Source organism: Ziziphus jujuba, chromosome 11 (assembly GCF_031755915.1).
Source record: "Ziziphus jujuba cultivar Dongzao chromosome 11, ASM3175591v1".
Taxonomy (NCBI): Eukaryota; Viridiplantae; Streptophyta; class Magnoliopsida; order Rosales; family Rhamnaceae; genus Ziziphus; species Ziziphus jujuba.
The window spans coordinates 8,198,370-8,217,240 of record NC_083389.1 but is presented as its reverse complement, the minus strand read 5'-3'; the positions used below and the strand labels follow the sequence as shown (position 1 = coordinate 8,217,240).

Below are 18,871 nucleotides of genomic sequence, written 5' to 3'. Positions count from 1 at the left end.
ATTTTAAATTAATTTTTTTTTTTGAATTTATAATAAGGCTTTTATTTTGAGTAAAATTTTCATAAGGTTTTAGTCGCATTGAAAGAAAGACAAAATTAAATATCCTAATCGAAAAACTAGATGGGCCTTTTTTTTTTTTTTTTGGAAGAGGGAGGGGGGGGGGGGGGGGGTTAAATAATGCTTTTCTGGCATTAACGTACTGGAAGTGTTTTCACAAATATCTGAATTGCCAAAGTAGATTTGATAATCAACTACACCATCCCCTTGAAAGAATTCTAGAAATGGAATGGCCGAAGAAATATAATAGTGAAAAAAAAAAAAAAAAGGTAGCGAATTCTCACTCTAAATCACAATATATTATCCTAAAAATTCCAAATGACTAGTTCAAACACTATAAAACGCCTGCTTAGGCAAATATCTAATAGTTGAAGCAATACTCTTGCTGTTCTTAGTATCCAAACATTAAAATGCCCACTATAAAATAGGAAGATCTCACCGGCACACACGGTGTCCACCTGTATTATGGTCTAAAAGAAACCTCAGTGCTTCAACTGCATATCACATCAAAATCTATTCTGTGGTTGAAAGCAAACCTGTATTTTATCATGGTCAGCTGCCTGAAAGAATTGAGGTTTCATGCTGGGGATGTAGTAACAGACCAACCTGCAAAAGTTAGGTTAAGGATGAAAACTTTTACTACAAAAGTCAAAACATACATATCTCAAACTACCCATCAAAAGCCTTTCTTACTCTCTCTCAGGGTAGGGGAGAGGTTTCAACTTGGGACTGGTAAAGTAAAGAAGGCACTTCATCTTTTGACAATTATTTTTAATTTGTTAATTACTAACAGAAAACGGCAAGCAATGCAGAAATCAGTAAATAAGAAAACCTTTTTTTAATAGTTGTGGAATCCGTTAGAGATAGCCTACTACTAAGATTTTAATGGCTCCAGTTTTCAATCTTTCCACAAAGCTCTAGTTGCAGTACACTATACGTAAATTGTCTATCACAGATAAAAAGTTTCTTGTCCCAAAATAATAATTTTGATAAAGAGAGACAAACCAGAAATTCCATTGGGCCAGTGATTCAGTCCACCATACTACTGCTGACGGTCATCGTATGGACTGCTATTTGCAAAGCCATTTCCATCAATCTCAGTATTACCATTATCATTTTTACTACCAGATTCTGCCTGCTCCCTTTCTTTGTTCCACTGCTCTATCTTAGCCCTTCTTTCAACACTACTTTCTCTGACTGGACTCTTATTCCTCCTTCCCCCAGAGCCAGGGGGGCTTCTACTTCGCGCTCCAAACCTACGTCCAGGACTACGGCTTCTAGGTCTCCTGCCCCTGTCATGGGAACGGTGATCTCTATCATCATCTCTTCTACCAAAACCACGGCCGCCATGTGGACGTTCCTCATATCCACGGTTCCTATGAGGACTATGGCTTCTGCTTCGACTACGGCTACGCCTCCGTCTGCTTCTCCCAAATAGTCGCCTCCTCAACTCCCTGAGTTATATAAGCGGTAAACCATTAAAAAAACTAAGAAAAGTCATGGTACCAAGGATCCTCCTGAAAAGAAGAAGAATAAGTCCCACCTACTAATCTTCTTCAAATGCATGAAGTTGCAGTATCCACCTCGATTGCATACATTCTCCTCATATTGCCTACAGGTAGCTTCACGAAAATCCGTCACTGGAGAGAAGTCAACAATAATAGGGCGCCCTGGAAAACACCAAAACATCCATGAAAATGCCAAAAAATTATTGAATTCATGATCTAAGTAACTTCTCTATAACTACCATTACCGGTGTTACGTGAAGAAATATAAAACCAAACGTAATGCCAAAATTAATTAATTATGTATCCGCAAACACCATGCGGCCCAATTATTTCAATATTAAATATGGGAATAACCAGCAATCAACAAAAAACAACAAATAAACAGGATATATATACAAGCACAAAAAGAGAATCCATAATTTGTAACTCTCTAGCATTTAGAATCAGAATAAAAACCTGGGTGAGAAAATAGAAAATATTTTCCCAAAAAAAAAAAAAAACAAGAAGAGAATAACTGAATACAAATAATGTTGAATAATTATGAGTTACCTGATTGAAATGCACTTCACATGTATAAAAAGACTAAATTACAATGGTTAAAGCTGGAAAATTTTAAACTTAACAGTGCTAACCCATCGGGACCAGACTGGATCTGGTCGGAATCTCAATTTCCCACAACCTGAAAGCATATGAATTATTGATATTTAATTATTGAAAGTTACAGCTGCATTCTTTGATCATGTTCTCATCTCTAATGGTTGGATAACAGTGTCTCCAGAATAAGAAGACACTAATGACTATATATATATATATATATATATAAAACAAAATAAAAAGACTAATGAGGGTCACCTAAAGATAGTCATTGAAAAATAGTAAGTCTCTGGTATAATGAAAGATATAAACATTGAGGTACCCAAAATCTTAAACCATCATGACCATACCTTGAATAATAGATTTCTGTAATATCGTACTAAGACAGAAAAAAGAGAAACAACATAGAACACAAAGAATTCACCTGCATAAAATCTTCCACTTAGATTCTGAAGCGCAGCTGCAGCATGCTCTTCCTCTCTGAACTGAACATATACATTGCCCACCTGCTCACAAGCAACAAATCAAGCCAGGATAAATCAGTCCCCAAAAATAAAAATTAATCAACTGATTAATTTATTGGATTAACAAAATCCCCATAAACGCTATCTGCCAAAGAGAATTTAACAAGAACGCACCATGTGGTCGGCCAAATTGTCACAAATATTCAAGCTCTCAATCTGCCCGTATTTGCTTAGCTCCTCAAACAGATCCTCATAAAAATCCTGCATTCATAAACATGGAAAAGTGTATAAAAAAAAAAAAAAATCAATTTGCAGATTCAATAAACAAGGAAACCAACAAAAAAAAAAAAAAAAAAAGGAAATCAAATATCAGTTGGGCGGCCAGCGGCCAGGAGAGAGACCTCGAAGTTGTCTTGGATCTTGCGGGGGTCGAGAGACTGGCCCTGAGGATCAACGCCAGGGGCGGTGAGCATGTCGGGCCTCTGGTACATGTTGGAGAGGAGGAGGGTTGGGCTGATACTGGGCTTGGTGTGAAGCCTGGAACAGCGGTCACCATGTCTGCAAGCTCCGATCTTGAAGTAGAAGGGGCAGTTAACTCTGTCTTTCTCTGTTCCGAATATCGATGCCAAGTGTTCCGCCATTACTGCTTAGTCGCCGTAAATCACCGTCGAGAACCTGAAGCAGATGATGCTAATGGTCGCGATCAATTAACTACCTCTCCATTTTCGCTCTTCGTACTTTTAGAAATCTAGGGTTTTATCACAGGGTAGAGTGATGTGTTAAATAATAATTGCACGAATGGTTTTTATTTATAAAGAAAAAGTTTAGAGGCTTTTACATCTGCAGGTTTGCCCGAGAGGTTAAGGGGGTAGACTTAAGATCTACTGCACAGAAGTGCGCGTGGGTTCGAACCCCACAGCCTGCAATTTTTTTTTTTCTTTCCAAATAAAACGGTTTTTTTTTTATTTACTGCAAATATGTTTTAGGGTTTTATTAGTCATTCGAAACTTGCCCATTGATCTTCTATTCGATGCACTTTTGATGCTTAACAGAGTAGATTTTGAGATTGCAGTGTCATCAATCTAATTTACACACTAATGCCGAATAGTTACAAACAATTGAACAAATTTTGGATCCATATATATATATTGGATCTTTTCTTGATCTAACATTTTAACATGAGTTTTTAAAACAAAAATAATTCATCCACTAATAGAATAATGACAAATTATATATATAATTTTGCAAGGGCAATGGCTATGCCCCAGCCAGGAACCAATCAAAATTATATATATATATATATATATATAAACTGCTGGTTTATCAGGATTACAATAAACTTTGACCCAACAAAATTTGTCTTGGAATATAAAATAAAATCCCAGCTCCAGTCCAACATATTTGATTATTATTATAATAGAGCAATTGTTCAGTCCCCGTGCCGTTAGATATACTGCCGCCACTTCCCGTAGCGAGTCAACATCAGGCAAACATCCTTAAGCATTTCGTTTTTACATGAACTTGTACCAATAAATGAGAATTTTCCGATTAAGAACGCTTCGACGCTCTTTGAATCACAAGATTTCAAGGTAATGCACGACTGAGCATTCATCCTCGGTTAAAAAAATATCACTCAAATTGTTAAAAGACACCTAACAAGTTTACTAACGCAGCGATGCAACCGTCTCACCATACAAATAATTTAATTAAAATTTATTCACTTACTCATTTATTCTAGAAGATAATTAAATAATAATTAACAAATACAATAACGTAAAGGGAAAAAGGTAAGCCGTCAAAAAGAGATAAAACCATCCCATAAACTTTTTGATAGCATCGAGATGCAACTCAAATTCTACATATTTTCGAACATGCAGTTCTCCAGAACAGTCAGTACAAAGCACTGTTTCAAGCTCACCAAACAAAACTGTGAAAATTATTGCCAAAACCATTTGAAGTTTCATAAGACTGAAGCCATTCTACAGATGGAACTTATTCACCGCTACTGAAATTCCGCTGCTTAAATCCCGCAAAGAAGTCGACACTTTTTGTAATTTAGTATGGTTCAACAGGTGCACGGAACTGTGCTCCAGCGTAGACTGCCTCTGAACCAAGCTCCTCCTCGATTCGCAGAAGCTACATTTTCCCAACAATCAAGAGAAGGTTAGGGAAAAGAGGTTTAATACCAAATTTTAGACAAGACTAGCAGCAAAAGTCGTACACCATTATTAACAAACAAAAAGACAGTTCAGAGAACAGAAGATCAACCTGGTTGTATTTTGCAAGACGCTCTGACCTACAAGGAGCTCCTGTCTTAATTTGACCCTGATCAAATGAGAAAATTTCAGGAGAAAAAGTCAGATATCAGTTTTGATGCATCTAAATAATACATGGTGCAAATGCTGAAATTGATCAGTTAATTACCGTGGCCAAACCAACAGAGAGATCAGCAATGAAAGTGTCCTCAGTTTCTCCGCTGAAACCAAATATTAAAACTACATCAGTGACCCGAGAATCCAATTGAAAATAACAGTTGCTATTTTGAAGTTTGATTTTCAAACCTGCGGTGGCTTGCCATGACACCCCACCCAGCTCGTTTGGACATCTTAACAGCCTCAATGCTCTCTGTTACAGATCCAATTTGGTTCACCTGCAACCAAAAAAAGTTAAAAGAGTGATTTGCATTCACAACGGTGATCGAAAAAATCTCCAACATCCCATTTCAAACTGACTTCTGAATTGTACCTTGAGAAGAAGAGCATTGCAAGTTTTCTCCTTGATTGCCTTGTCTACCCTCTACAAAAATGAATTACAATTGCAGCGATAATGTTAACAATGGAAGGAAGATATTAACTTGTAAAACGCAAGTTCTTTCTCCTACATTAGAGCCCACTTAAAACATGGTTCAATAGAATTTATAAGATAATGAACCCATAAACGCAGACCTTGGGGTTGGTGACCAAGAGATCATCTCCCACAATTTGCACTTCTTTCCCTATTTCACTGGTTAGCTTGGCGTAGTGCTCCCAGTCATCTTGGTCAAATGGGTCCTCGATTGACACAATAGGGTACTCAGCCACAAATGACTTGTAGACATCTTTGAGAGCATCTCCAGAGATCTTCTGTGAACCATCATTATTCTGTACAGACAATAGTAAATATAAACAAGTTAAACATATTTCATATGAATTAATAAAAATACTTATCCACAAAAGACACAATCAGACTAAGGGTTGCCCAGACCGGAGATAATTCATACCATGTTTAAGTTTTTTTTTTTGGGGGGGAATTTTCTTGTAAAACATCTAAACTTTTCTAGATCGTAAACCATAGGGTATACAACAACATGAAAAAGGTAAAACATCTAAACTTTTCTAGATGGTAAACCATAGGGTATACAACAACATGAAAAAGGTAATTGAAAATATCCCCAGTGCAAAAGTTGACAGGGTAATTTTGTTATCTACATTACAAGGGTCTAGGGAGTTTGTGACTGAGGCTTGAATGCAAATGTTACAATTGACCATTTAATCAACTGATAGCCTAGTTTAGACCAAAAGGTAGAAATTCCGTCCACTAAGATTTTTGTAGTTACAAACTACTCACCTCTTCCTTGAAGTTCAGGTCATAGGTCTTGCTATCTGATCCATAAAACTCAGAGGCAGCAACATCCATTCCAATAACAACCTAAGAGAACGGAGGAAATCATTAACTGTTCTAAATCCACCCATATTTTAGAACCTTTAATTGGAGGAAAACAAACTATTAATTTTCCGTTCAAAAAAGAAAAGACATGTAGGATTGAGAGAAACTAACTTTGCCTGTGTATCCAGCCTTAGCAATGGCTGTCTTGAGCAATTCAAGACCCTCCTTGTTCTCCTATATTCACACAAGAAAGATGGAGTGAATTAAAGGAAGACAGGAAAAACAGTTCAGCATACATATGGTAAACATTAAGCGAATGACAAGAATTTCTTCAAACTGTTTTTTACCTGAATATTAGGAGCAAAACCACCTTCATCACCAACGTTAGTTGCATCTTGACCATATTTTTTCTTAATCACCGACTGAAGAATAAGATAAAGAGAAAAAAAAAAAAAGGAGCTGTTAGGAAACAAAAAGCCAGATATGAGAGAATTTAAGAATTTTATCATACACAACATAACATGTCAATCCTTTTAAAAAGAAAATGTAACCACCTTCAAATGGTGATATACTTCCACACCCATCTTCATGGCCTCTTTAAATGAGGAAGCTCCAACAGGAAGAATCATGAACTCCTGCAAGAACAAATGGATCACACTCAAAATCAAAGAGGTAACTAATAGAGCATTCCAAAGTAACTATTAGGGAGCCTGCCTGCATTGCAAGTTTGTTTCCTGCATGGGAACCACCATTAATGACATTGAAAGCAGGAACAGGCAACACCAACTTCTTGTTGCCAGCAAGGTTTGCAATATGCTGCAGAGAAAGGACACAAGAACATTGATATCAGATCCATGAATAAGAACGAAAGCACGCAGAGAAAATTTACAAATTAAATTCAACTGGTCTATAAGGACTTATGTCAGACATCTATGGTCACTCAATCAATCAGAAATTTTAGTAACTTTGTGGGGAAAATATTAATGCATCAACTAATAAATACAATATCTTTTTGCACGACTCTACATCCTAGCATGGTATTCCTCATTAATTATAGTCAACAGAAGTGAAACAAAAATCCTAAAAAGATTCGAAAAGGGAAATAATGAAGGAAAATGATAGAAAGTGACTTCAAAATGCAATTGACGATTCATACCTTGTAGAGAGGGATTTTCTTGACACTAGCTCCTGCTTTGCAGACAGCAAGAGACACTGCTAATATTGCATTTGCACCTAGCTGAAAAGCCACAAGGTAAATTTCTAATTAATACATAATTATACAATAGAGTATATAATCCTCACAAACAATACAGCGAAGCAATATGGACATCTTACCTTTTGTTTGCACCAACCCCATTCATTAACAGTTCCATCAAGCTGTTGAACCATGTAGTTGTCGATAGCGACCTGCTCAGTTGGGTCCTAAAATAGCAAGAAAAGAAAAACTCCATTCACATGCAGGTAAAAATCCCATATGATATTTAACTCGAATATTACTTAGCTAACTTAAACACAGTCCATTCGAGAAATGCTAGATTTCAAAACTCCAAAGGTTAATGTAATTGATTACGTAGTGAAGTAAGTTCAACCAACCTTTCCGATCAAAGCAGGGGCAATGATAGAATTGACATTGTCAACAGCCTATACGAAAAATGGTAAGTGTAACGACTATAAGATACTCATATTAACCAAAAATTAACACATACAAATTAAATGTATTATCTATATACCAGTTGATAAATCTTTTAACTCAGAACCTACCTTTGATACACCTTTTCCAAGGTAATCCGAACCTCCATCTCTTAGCTCGAGAGCCTCGTAAATTCCTAAAATCAAATAAAAGCGAAGCTTTAGACAAACATACATGTAAGAGTTTTCTAGACGCAGTCTTAGGTTCCTCTGTATATATGAGAAAAAATAGAGAATAACATATTGGTTGAATATTGGATCTGGGAAACTAAGTGGCATACCAGTCGATGCACCACTAGGAACGGCTGCTCTAGCAAAACTACCATCTGATAATGTCACATCGACCTGCAGCAACCCACATACATTTATTTAATTGAAATATTCAATCATAGACTTTATTAACAACTATATCAAGAATCAACGGAAGAACAAATAAGACTAAAAAAGACGAAAATCACAGCAATAACTTCGGAAAAAACGGATTAGCTATACAAATACATCAAAATATCTTTCGCAGCCGATAGATAATCAATCCGAGGCTAATCATTTCAAGCACCGAAACACCGATCTAACAAAGCAAGACAGAAACCACTACTACTACCACTGGATCTTCGAGCAATCACACCGAATAAACCGATTTAAACTTGAAAAAATAACATATACTTCAAAACCAATGCCATAGATGGTTCAAAACATATTCAAATGAGTGTTTTACAGAGGATGAACAAACACAGAGACAGACAGATGATGTGACGAGAGAGAGAGAGAGTTGAAATTCGAACCTCAACTGTGGGATTACCACGGCTGTCGAAGATCTGTCTAGCCTTGATGGATTTGATGGTGGCCATGGCTGAAGATTAAGCTTTAGATCGGCGAAGAAGAGAGTGTAGGGAAAGAGTTTGTTGAGAGCACCGAAAGAGCTGCGAAGGGGCGTTACTGACGAGACCAAGCACAAGAGACGGTCCACGTCGTATTTGTAGATGAGCTTAGCCTGTTTTTTTAGCCGTTGGATTAAATATTAGGTTTAGCCCCATGTATTAAATTAAACCAGACGAATAACTTTGTTAATTACCATTCCCTCTCCCTTTTTTCCAGAAATAAAATAAAATAACCCTCCAGCTACTCACTGTTTTTTATTTAAAAAGAAACAAAAAATCTCACTATTTTTCCATTACCAAAAAACAAAAAAAAAAAAACAAAAAATCATTATTTTGCATTCTGTAAATCATAAACCTCTTTTTCAAAAAAAATAAAATTGACAGGCTTTTTCGAACTGGTGGGAGCTTCAAGGCTCGGAGTTTGGTGGAGTCGCCGGTCATTTATCTGTGGGCTATGACTTGGGATACGATTTGCATATTTGCTGTTTTCAACATTTTCTTTTAAAAAAAATTCAGAAAAGAAAAAAAAAAAAAAAAGTTTATCTTTTCAGCATAAATAGTCTCGTTCATACTGTAGTAAACCTATTAACCACCAGAAATTTATCTTGGCGTTTTAATAAAATAATGGCAGAGTCATTTTTTTCTCATTTTTGCTTCCAAAACAAGTCATTTTAGTAAAACGGACTCTTCTTTTTTCTTTTTTTTTTTAAATATAATTGCAATAAAGCAAAAAAGAATAAAATGGATTCTGCTTGTACTAGCTAAAGCCAAGAGGAATCTCTTTTTTTTTTTCTTTTTTTTTTGGGATAAACAAACCAAGTGGAATCTCTATATTTAAAAACGTTATGAAATGTTTTTGCAAACACAGGTGTTTTGTTTTACTAATTATTTATTGGGAAAATTGGGGTGGGCTATATAGGCTATATAGCTTCTCTAGCGGCATGTTAAATGTTGACTCAGACTGATACACATGACCACGGGATTTACAGTTTCGCTAATTATTTATTTAGTTCACATGGAGTGTGCAAGAACCGAATCAATTTGTTCAGGACCACAATCGGCATTTGAATTAGACAAATACAGTTTAAATTGCGTTTTTTTTTTTTTTCAATATCTTCTTATACCGATCTTAAATATCAAAATAATAGTGATCGATAAATTTTGTTTATTGCCATCCGATAGAGTCAATTCTTAGAATTGTCGTCATATACAATTTTAATTTGTTGAATTATTTATATGTATTCTTTTCCTAAGGACTAGCAACTTCTTGCTATTCTTTATCTTTTGGTTATATCGTTGCATAAGACATTTTTGGGGTAAAAAAAATATCTATTTTGTTGCATTCGGAAATCAATGCATCTTAAACCTTAAAAAAAAAAAAAAAAAAAACTTACATCACCTAAGAATTCTATAATTACAGTGATTGTAAGGCAATTTATTTTATCCTATGATGTTTTAACGTGTAAATTAAAATTTAATATAGTACCTATTTTCTTTTAGTTTTGAGTAAAGGAAAAAAAACTAAATAAAAAATTGTATTTTCTCTACATATATATCAATATAAAGAAAATGAGTGTGATAGTTCACTTGGTATAAAAAATACTGTTTATGTTTTGTATGATGAACTTGAATCTATAAGGAAACAAAAGAATGAAAAGATGCATGAAGGCAAATAAAAAATAATAATAATAATAATATCAATGCAGAGGCATTTGTTCTTTTAAAAAATAATAATAATAAAGAGAGTTTAGAAAACGGTCAATGGTATTGTGATGGGTAGGTATGAAACTTGCCTCGTGCTCGTGAAAGGAAATTTTGGTTTAGATTAAGGTAGGCGTGGTGGATGATGGCTTTTGAGCATGGGCGTGCTTTATTAGTCACACCCTTCGTGCTTGCACTACGAATTTGGACAATCAAAATGCTTCTACTTCATACTTTCTTTTTCAATAATATATCATACCCTACAAGTCAAAAGAACAGCTCACCGGAAAAAGAAAGAAAAAAAAAAAAAAAAAGTCAAAAAGCTTCATTGGAAATAAAGTGTACAAAAGCCGGATATATACTTTGGTAGTTGATAGTATATATTGGTTATTTTTATTTGACAGACAATGAAGTAATCGCATGGAAAAACAAATGATGCTAGCTGGTATTAATTAAAATAAAATTAAAAAAATAGAATCAATGTAGAATTAAAAACGATTGTAAATATTCAAAACCGCAAATAGACAACCCTAAACAAATAGTAATATCGTGAACCATCTCACTTATAATATCCCCCCCCCCCCCCCCAAAAAAAAAAAAAGGAATAATAACTCCTAAAAATAATTTTGTTTGTTAAACTAGCTAAAAATTCTTGCAATTGATCATAAGTCAGAGGTTTTATATACAAAATACAGTTTTTAGAAGTCAAGAAGTGAGTGGATTTAATCAATTGTGTTTCATGAGTTCATATAAATATGTAAAACAAATAAAAAGAGGGTGCACCATTGCCCTCTAACTTTTCACCATTTTTGCAATTTGCTTTTTGATTTTTATACGTAACACTATTTTTTTTGCTGGTAAAGTTCAAATCCAGTTCATAGGTTGGGATATTGGTGTTTCTAATCATCAGAGCTACCACACAACCTCTTTATAAGAAATATTGTTATATCTTAAAATGTTAACACTGTTTATATCAGGATGTAAAATCCATGTGCAATGCATGCCTATCTCTCTTTCCATTTGATTTCATAAGCAAATTAGAAATGTTAACATACCCAACCTATCACATGGAGTGCACACACGCCCAATCACATTTTCGCTTAACCAAGCCAATAAGTCTAAGTGCATCTTTGATTAGGCTTTATCGAATAATCGCAAGCTCCATTAATTATACCATTCATCAAAGCATCCTGTTTACCGTTGAATGATATCATTAACAAGCAAAAGTTGGAACATACTAAACTAAGAATCAATCAAATATTAAATTGTACAAAATAAAAATCAGGATCAAAATATTCTTCCCAGTTCTATTAAATCTTGAAATTATTTGATCGGATTACGTACAATTCAAATGTGGAACAAGCTGGTGCACTCAACTAGTTTATTTCCTATTGCTGCTTACATAATAATTCATCTCATCTCAACTATCTTGCTATAGGTTGTAAGTCTGACATTTGATATGATGCTACTTCTTAGTTGTGGGGACTAATTAATAGTTCTATTTAACTTTTTTTTGGTGTAGTTATTAAAAATAGAGTTTTAATCTAATAGGATGTTTAATTATAAATAAAATAAATATATTAAATGCTCATTCGATTGCTAAATTTTATTTATTTTTTAAATAAGTTCAAAATTTTTGTAACTATCATATAGATCAACTTGTACCTATTAGATGATATAGATCAATATTGATCATACAACGTCTTAAATTTCCTAAGTCACTATATTTAAAATAAAATAAAAATAAAAATACCCAAGGGTTGTATTTTATTTATTTATTTATTTTTTTAAGCTAATTCCAAGGGTGGTAGGTAGGCAGGTAGATAGGTAGGCTTTCTTTTTTTTTTTTTTTCCTCTGCTGAAAGGTAGATAGGTAGGGTTATGTGGCCATCTTCCCCTTTTTGTATGGTCAGGTACCAGGGGTTATTATTAGTATTTTTTTTTTTTTAATGCTAATTCTTACGTGCAAAATGTCGTTTTTTTTTTTTTTGTTTTTTTGGGGTAAATGTAAAATGTGGTATCTCAAATCATTAATGTTGGAACATTTAATAACTTTTTATCTTTTGTACAGACTACGTGCTTTATTTTAATGTCATACATGTCTGTGGATTATTAATTTATATTGCTTGTAATAAATAAAAAAATTATTAGAATAACATGATATAAGATACATTATCGTTCAATTTAAGGGGTTATTGCAGTAAAAATGTCTTCCATTTTTTTTTTCAATACTCAATTTACCATATACTCTGCATTCCTACCTTTCCACTATATCTTGAATTTGACTTGTAAATACAAGGATATGATGGTAAAATACCAATATATAAAATTGTATTTTAAAAATCGTATATTAATTTTAATCGATAACGCTAAACAAAGTTTGACGATTGCGATTTAGCGGTCGGGAATGGAGGTTTACGATGCACAAATCAAAACTCTCTCTCGCTTTCAGGTTAGCCAGCATTAGTGCTGGGTATATGGTGGGCTTTCCTTGACTGTTGGATTTCATGGTGGCTTGATTGTACGCCTCAAGCCTTTGTTTTTTTTTTTTTTTTTTTTTTTTTTTGTTGGGAGAATTCCTCAAGCCTTTGTTCCTTGGTTAGCATTGTTGTAAATTTTATACCATCATCAGTTATCATAGACTTTGATATATTTTTATTTTATTGATTAAAATTTTGATATATTTTAAATATGAATAAATGTTATTGTAACTTTTATACCATAAATTTTTTATGTCTAAGTTAGCGTATATTATTTTAAAAAATAAGTATAACTATATGTAAGTAAATAATATAATGATACTTATAACCTATAAAATTTTTAATAAATTAGTTGCAACCTTTAATATTATTCACTCACCTTTCCCACTATAACTTGAATTTACCATATAAATACAAGGATATGATGGTAAATCACCAAGGAATAAATTATTTTTAAAATTTTTGTATATTATTTTTTTTTTAAAAGGATAATTTTGATTTTTAAAAGTAGAAGTAGCTTTCAAACACGTATCCATAGTACTTATTTCAAAGCAAGTGTTTTGATTTTTATTTTTTTAAACTAAGTTTTTGATTTATAAAGTCATGGATGTATTCTTAAAAATAAAATAATTAATTAATACAATAATATTATTTTTTCAACTCGAAAAAGGAGAAAAAAATAAAAAATCAAATGCGAGAAAGCAACGAATATTGGGACAGATTTAGAAAAACCCGAATTATTGTGTCATTACCGATTGCGAAACAATACAACATCCATAACTAATCAATAAATCATATCCAGGGAAATATAACAATCGTGGATCTTGCTCGTAATGAAAGAAAACAGCGTGTCTGATGAGGCAACTTTCTGTGTGGGTCATTTTTAAGGAAACAAAAAATTCGAAGGCAATAAACAGTTTTTCTTTTTTTGTTCGTGGAATTTTTTTTTTATTATTTTGTTTTTTTGGGGGGGTGAATTGTCAATTTTGTTATTTTATTAGAAACAAAAGAAAGAGTGAAAAGGGCAAACGTCACTTCATCCGCATAGTAGAGATTGATTGCGTCGGGAGTCCAGAACCAACAAAGTAAAAAATCAGGCCCCAACACCTCACCCAACTCACGTGACGTGCCAATCTCCGACCCGCAGGCCCAGTCAGTTCCAGCCGCTCATTGTTCTCTCCGCCCAAATTCTTCACCCATAGCCAGTTAGCCTCGCCATCCAACCCAAATTCCCTCCATAATCTGTCCCTTCTCTCACATTCCCTCACTCCACTCTCTCTGTGACACAGCAATGGCAGCTTCTCTCACAATCTCCAGGCTGCTCCCATCCCCATCCTCTCTTTGTATTTCCTCAGCCGCCGCCACCTCCTCTCTCCTCCTTCCAAAGGCCTTCTCTTCGAGGAGGATCTCCTTCACTTCCCTCCCGCTCACTCGTCGCCATCTCCCCAAACCCCTCAGACTCTCAACCGCCAGGTCCACCATCTCCGCTACCATCGCCGTGGGCGATAAGCTCCCGGATTCCACTCTATCCTACCTCGACGCCGATGGTGAGGTCCAGACCGTCACGGTTTCCGAACTTACCAAGTCGAAGAAGGCCGTCTTATTCGCTGTTCCCGGCGCTTTTACCCCGACCTGCTCGCAGAAGCATCTTCCGGGATTCGTGGAGAAGTCAGCGGAGCTTAAATCCAAAGGAGTCGACACCATAGCTTGCATTTCGGTGAACGACGCCTTCGTCATGAAGGCGTGGAAGGAGAACCTGAAGATCAACGACGAGGTGCTGTTGTTGTCCGATGGGAACGGGGACTTCACGAGGGCTATTGGGTGCGAGCTCGATTTGAGGGATAAGCCCGTGGGTCTGGGAGTGAGATCCAGGCGCTACGCGCTTCTAGCCGAAGATGGGGTTGTCAAGCTGTTGAATTTGGAAGAAGGCGGTGCCTTTACGTTCAGTGGCGCTGAGGATATCCTCAAAGTGCTGTGATAAGCTTTTTGTTTTTGCTTTTGTTTGTTTTTTTTTTTTTAATTTGTTTTTCCGCAATGTTTACTCGTTCTGTTTTATGAGTTAGAGGATCGGTGTTCTGTTATAGCTCATTAGATGGCCTGTTATTATTTTCAATAAAAATGGATGGGATGTTATCAAGTTCGCTTTCTCTATTTTGCAAAGAGTAGTTTGCAATCTGGTTTGCTTGCTTTTGTAGAGTCTATTTTCTGACTGCCTTATCGAGTCAGAGCTGTCCTCCTTGAGGCGGTGATGCCGGGGATGCTAATTTTTTTATACTCTGCATAGATTGAATGGATTGGAAAAAAAAGAAAAACAAAAACGTATAGACTGAATTAAATTGGTCTCTGTTTGAGATGAAAGTGAAAAATGGAATGACAGGTTAGAAATTATAAACTTTCTAGAGCAGGACAAATGAATTCGGAAATTTTGATTATATGTAAGTAAACGCCGGAATGGGTCTCTGTTTTACTTAAATTGAGCACTCTTTAATGCAATACAATCTGTCCGAAGCGTTGTAATATTTTAAGATTTTATCGATTTTAATGCTATTAGTATGTAAAGTGTATTTTCCAATCTAAAAGACCATTGTTGTATATGTATTGGTGTGTGACATAAGTAACTGAGCCAAACTGAGATTTGCTGTTTATATGGAAATAGAAAGTATCCAATGAATGTGAACAAGTACAATAAGACTAAAAGAACTCTTTTTTTTTTTTTTTTTTTTGGTTGAAAATTTAAACATGAAATAGACATAAACAATGTAACATTGTAATTTATGATTTTTTTTTTTATTGGATAGAAAAATTTAAATAATGTGAACTTTTTCTTTAAATACAAACGCAAATATGAGTTCGTGAACTACTGGGGTGAAAGCTTCACATACATTTGTTTCCTACATTTTGGCAACAGCAGACAAATCCTCATTAGAGCTCCAATCATCCATTCCTTTCACACTCATTTCTGAGCATACAGTCTGAGCTTCTAGCAACCTACCCTCCTGTCGTAGGCCACAGGTAAGCTCATTGCCTATGAAATCGTTAATTTCGAAACCCTTCTCAAACATTTCTCTATACCAAAAATATGCCCCACTAAAGTCCTCTTGTTTGCAATGTCCCTCAACGAGTAGGTTATAGGTATCAGCGTTAGGAACCAACCCTTTAGCCTTCATATCATTAACGATATTGCTTATCTCAGATAACTTTCCTCCTCTAAAGTGCCCCAGAATCAAGCCATTATAGGTCGTCCTGTCAACAATAATTCCCTGTTCAACCATCTTTTTCTGTAGAGCAATTGCCTTTTCAGTATCTCCCCGCTCTGCATAGCCGTGTATAAGTGTATTATATAAAAGTTGGTCAGGAGCCAAAGCCATCTGCAACATCTCATCAAGCAATCTCTCGGCAATCACTATATCTTCCTTGCTACATACACTAATTAGAGGGTAAAATGTCATCAAAGTAGGTTTCATTCCCAATTTCTTCATAGTTTCATACAAATCCAGACACTTTTGGGTATTTCCTGCGTTAGAATAGCCTGAAATTAGAGAGTTGTATGTGATGACATCAGGAGTATAGCCACCATTTGTAATTTGAGAAACCAAGTCTTCAGCTTCCGTTAGCTTCCCCTGTTTGCAAAGCCCATGGATGAGTACATTGTAGGTTACAAGCGTTGGAGTTACCCCTTTTTTGACCATCTCATCAAAGAACCTGAAAGCATCTTTCAGTTTCCCAACTGCACAATTACCATGAATGAGCATATTATATATTTGTACATTTGGTGAAACCCCTCTGCCAATCATATCCATGAGGATTATTTCTGCCTCGAGGATCTTATTCTCCTTACATAAACAATTTATGAGAGTGCCATAGCTCACAGCATTTGGCTTAATCCCATTATTCTCCATTTGTTCAAGAATTTGCAAACACTTATCGAAAAGGCACATCTGTCCATAACCCTTAATAAGGGAGTTATAAGTCTCCACATTTGGGAAAACTTCTTTCTCTATCATCTTCTTTACCCATTTCTCTGCCTCATCCATCTCTCTCATTTCACAGAACTTGTTTATCAAGGAATTGAACGTGATGTTACAGGGTCTAACTCCATCAATTTCCATTTCTTCAATGGTCTGAATGGCTCTTTTCACATCACCTCTTTTACAATACCCATTCACAAAAATGTTATATGTTATCTTATCCGGAGCAAGCCCATGGTCCTTTAGTTTTTTCAGAACCTTCTCCGCCATTTCAACATTTCCTTCTTTGCATAAGCCATTCAACAAGGTGCTAAACGTATGGTTATTGATCTTCACTCCTTTCCTGGCCGCTTCCTCAAATAAAGCCAATGAAGCCTCACCATTGCCACACCTGAAATGACCGTCAAAAAGTATACTGTACGTAAAACCATCCAACAAAAAACCCCGTGCTTCCATCTCTTCCAACACTCGCTTTGCTTCTTCCATTTTCCCTGCCCGACAAAGCCCAGCGAGCAGTGAATTGTAAGTGACAAGATTCAGCTCCACATTTTCAGCCTCCATCCTTTCTCTCAAATTAAAAGCTGCCTCTAGTTCACCAGCCTTGCAATACCCGTCAATAAGCGTATTATAGGTAACCAAGTTTGGCAACGTCCTTCTGTTACCCATTTCGACAAACAGCTTCTCTGCATCCCTTATTCTCTTCTCCTTGCATAACGCGCTGATCATAACATTGTAAACAAATACACTGGGACCGACCCGCCTCTTCTTCATGTCCTTCATAAAATCTGTAGCTCTTTCCAAGTCTCCCAACTTGACCGCGGCCTCAACTGCCTTCCCAAACGTGAACTTATCGGGCCCAATGCCGAAGTTAATAATATCCGAGAACAACTCAAGGGCCTTAGCAAACTGTTTCGCAGACACCAAGGACTCAAGCAACATATTAAGAGAAGCTAAAGAAGGAAAAATACCATCTTTCTTCATCAAAGCGTACAATTCGATGGCTTGGGCGGGCATTTTGGAGTTTGAACAAACAGCTAAAAGCATGTTTGAGAAAGTGGGTTTTACAGAGGGAGCGGACAGAGAAAAGAGAGTGAATAGATCAGAGGGTGAAGAGAAGGGCGATTCAGAGAGAACGAGAGACTTGATGAGCCTCTGGGCTGTGTCGGTACGGCCCTGTTGAAGAAGAATTCGAAGTTTCCGAACCTGTTCAAGGCGTTCTTGTTGTTGGAGGTTGGTGGGGTTTTGGTCTTCAGAGTGCTGGTGGTGGTGAACGCTGTCATCTTGATGGAGGATATCGGGTGCAGAGTCCGAGCAGAATAATTGGGAAAGATTGATGGCGCTGCGATTTTGGAGTACGATCGGGGCAGTGGAGATAATTTTGGGAAGAAGAATTGCGCGCCTTGCCATTGCTGATTATTCTGCTGCTACAATGTTCAAACGAGACTAACAATTATAGACCCTAAACGAGTTTTTTTTTTGTTTTTTTTTTTTTTTTGGGACCAAGCCCAATTAACAAATTGTGGCCCAAACTGAATTGTACGTCATCGTTTGAGGGTTAAAATTACAATTTTTTATTTTTTTATTTTTTAAAAAAAAATTTATCCTCCGAGGGGTAAAATTACAGTAAGACTGTTTGCTTATTTTGTATGTACTTGTTGATTCTACAGGAACCACTTCCATTTCATTTTTGTGATCAAGTCACTCTTTTCCACACCATTATTTTAAAAAAAAAACAAAATTTTCACATGTAAATCGACTATTAAAATATACAAATATCAATTATTATTTAATTAATTGTATTTATAGGAAAATTTAACAATGTAGAGGTTTAAAAAATTCAATAAAATATAAATTGGGATGTGAAGCATTTTTACAAACCGGCTACAC

At 35.6% G+C, this 18,871-nt stretch overlaps 4 protein-coding genes and 1 non-coding gene across 5 annotated transcripts; 2 read left to right on the top strand and 3 right to left on the bottom strand.

Annotated features, from left to right (window-relative positions):
• Nucleotides 1-334: 334 nt before the first annotated feature.
• Nucleotides 335-3,388, bottom strand: LOC107432153 (splicing factor U2af small subunit B). The gene is made up of 6 exons (XM_048465362.2): nt 3,025-3,388; nt 2,798-2,884; nt 2,584-2,665; nt 1,601-1,727; nt 1,063-1,511; nt 335-663 (listed from the first exon to the last, which is right to left on the bottom strand). Exons 1-5 carry the CDS (start codon nt 3,262-3,264, stop codon nt 1,100-1,102), a joined length of 948 nt encoding a protein of 315 aa, XP_048321319.1. The 5' UTR covers nt 3,265-3,388; the 3' UTR covers nt 335-663; nt 1,063-1,099.
• A 77-nt stretch (nt 3,389-3,465) lies between these two features.
• On the top strand, nt 3,466-3,548 carry TRNAL-UAA (transfer RNA leucine (anticodon UAA)). The gene has a single exon. It is a non-coding gene; the product is annotated as a tRNA-Leu (tRNA).
• Nucleotides 3,549-4,418: 870 nt separating this feature from the next.
• Nucleotides 4,419-8,920, bottom strand: LOC107432150 (enolase). Its single transcript, XM_016043224.4, has 17 exons — nt 8,740-8,920; nt 8,239-8,302; nt 8,030-8,094; nt 7,862-7,909; nt 7,604-7,690; nt 7,425-7,505; nt 6,983-7,084; nt 6,823-6,903; nt 6,616-6,690; nt 6,440-6,502; nt 6,230-6,310; nt 5,569-5,763; nt 5,369-5,419; nt 5,185-5,273; nt 5,048-5,099; nt 4,892-4,948; nt 4,419-4,759 (listed from the first exon to the last, which is right to left on the bottom strand). Exons 1-17 carry the CDS (start codon nt 8,803-8,805, stop codon nt 4,679-4,681), a joined length of 1,338 nt encoding a protein of 445 aa, XP_015898710.1. The 5' UTR covers nt 8,806-8,920; the 3' UTR covers nt 4,419-4,678.
• Nucleotides 8,921-14,095: 5,175 nt separating this feature from the next.
• LOC107432131 (peroxiredoxin-2E-2, chloroplastic) lies at nt 14,096-15,153 on the top strand. The gene has a single exon (XM_016043199.4). It carries the CDS (start codon nt 14,308-14,310, stop codon nt 14,992-14,994), a length of 687 nt encoding a protein of 228 aa, XP_015898685.1. The 5' UTR covers nt 14,096-14,307; the 3' UTR covers nt 14,995-15,153.
• A 623-nt stretch (nt 15,154-15,776) lies between these two features.
• LOC107432127 (pentatricopeptide repeat-containing protein At5g12100, mitochondrial) lies at nt 15,777-18,432 on the bottom strand. Its single transcript, XM_016043194.4, has one exon. The coding sequence runs from the start codon at nt 18,389-18,391 to the stop codon at nt 15,908-15,910; it is 2,484 nt and encodes an 827-aa protein (XP_015898680.1). The 5' UTR covers nt 18,392-18,432; the 3' UTR covers nt 15,777-15,907.
• Nucleotides 18,433-18,871: the final 439 nt, after the last annotated feature.

Coding starts and splice junctions, on each gene's coding strand:
- LOC107432150 (XM_016043224.4), bottom strand. CDS start 8,805: ATGGCCACCATCAAATCCATCAAGGCTAGACAGATCTTCGACAGCCGT. Junction 8,303..8,739: donor GTGGTAATCCCACAGTTGAG/GTTCGAATTTCA, acceptor GGGTTGCTGCAG/GTCGATGTGACATTATCAGA. Junction 7,691..7,861: donor CCCCTGCTTTGATCGGAAAG/GTTGGTTGAACT, acceptor TTGCTATTTTAG/GACCCAACTGAGCAGGTCGC.
- LOC107432127 (XM_016043194.4), bottom strand. CDS start 18,391: ATGGCAAGGCGCGCAATTCTTCTTCCCAAAATTATCTCCACTGCCCCG.
- LOC107432131 (XM_016043199.4), top strand. CDS start 14,308: ATGGCAGCTTCTCTCACAATCTCCAGGCTGCTCCCATCCCCATCCTCT.
- LOC107432153 (XM_048465362.2), bottom strand. CDS start 3,264: ATGGCGGAACACTTGGCATCGATATTCGGAACAGAGAAAGACAGAGTT. Junction 2,885..3,024: donor AGATCCAAGACAACTTCGAG/GTCTCTCTCCTG, acceptor TTATGAATGCAG/GATTTTTATGAGGATCTGTT. Junction 2,666..2,797: donor ACAATTTGGCCGACCACATG/GTGCGTTCTTGT, acceptor GCTTGTGAGCAG/GTGGGCAATGTATATGTTCA.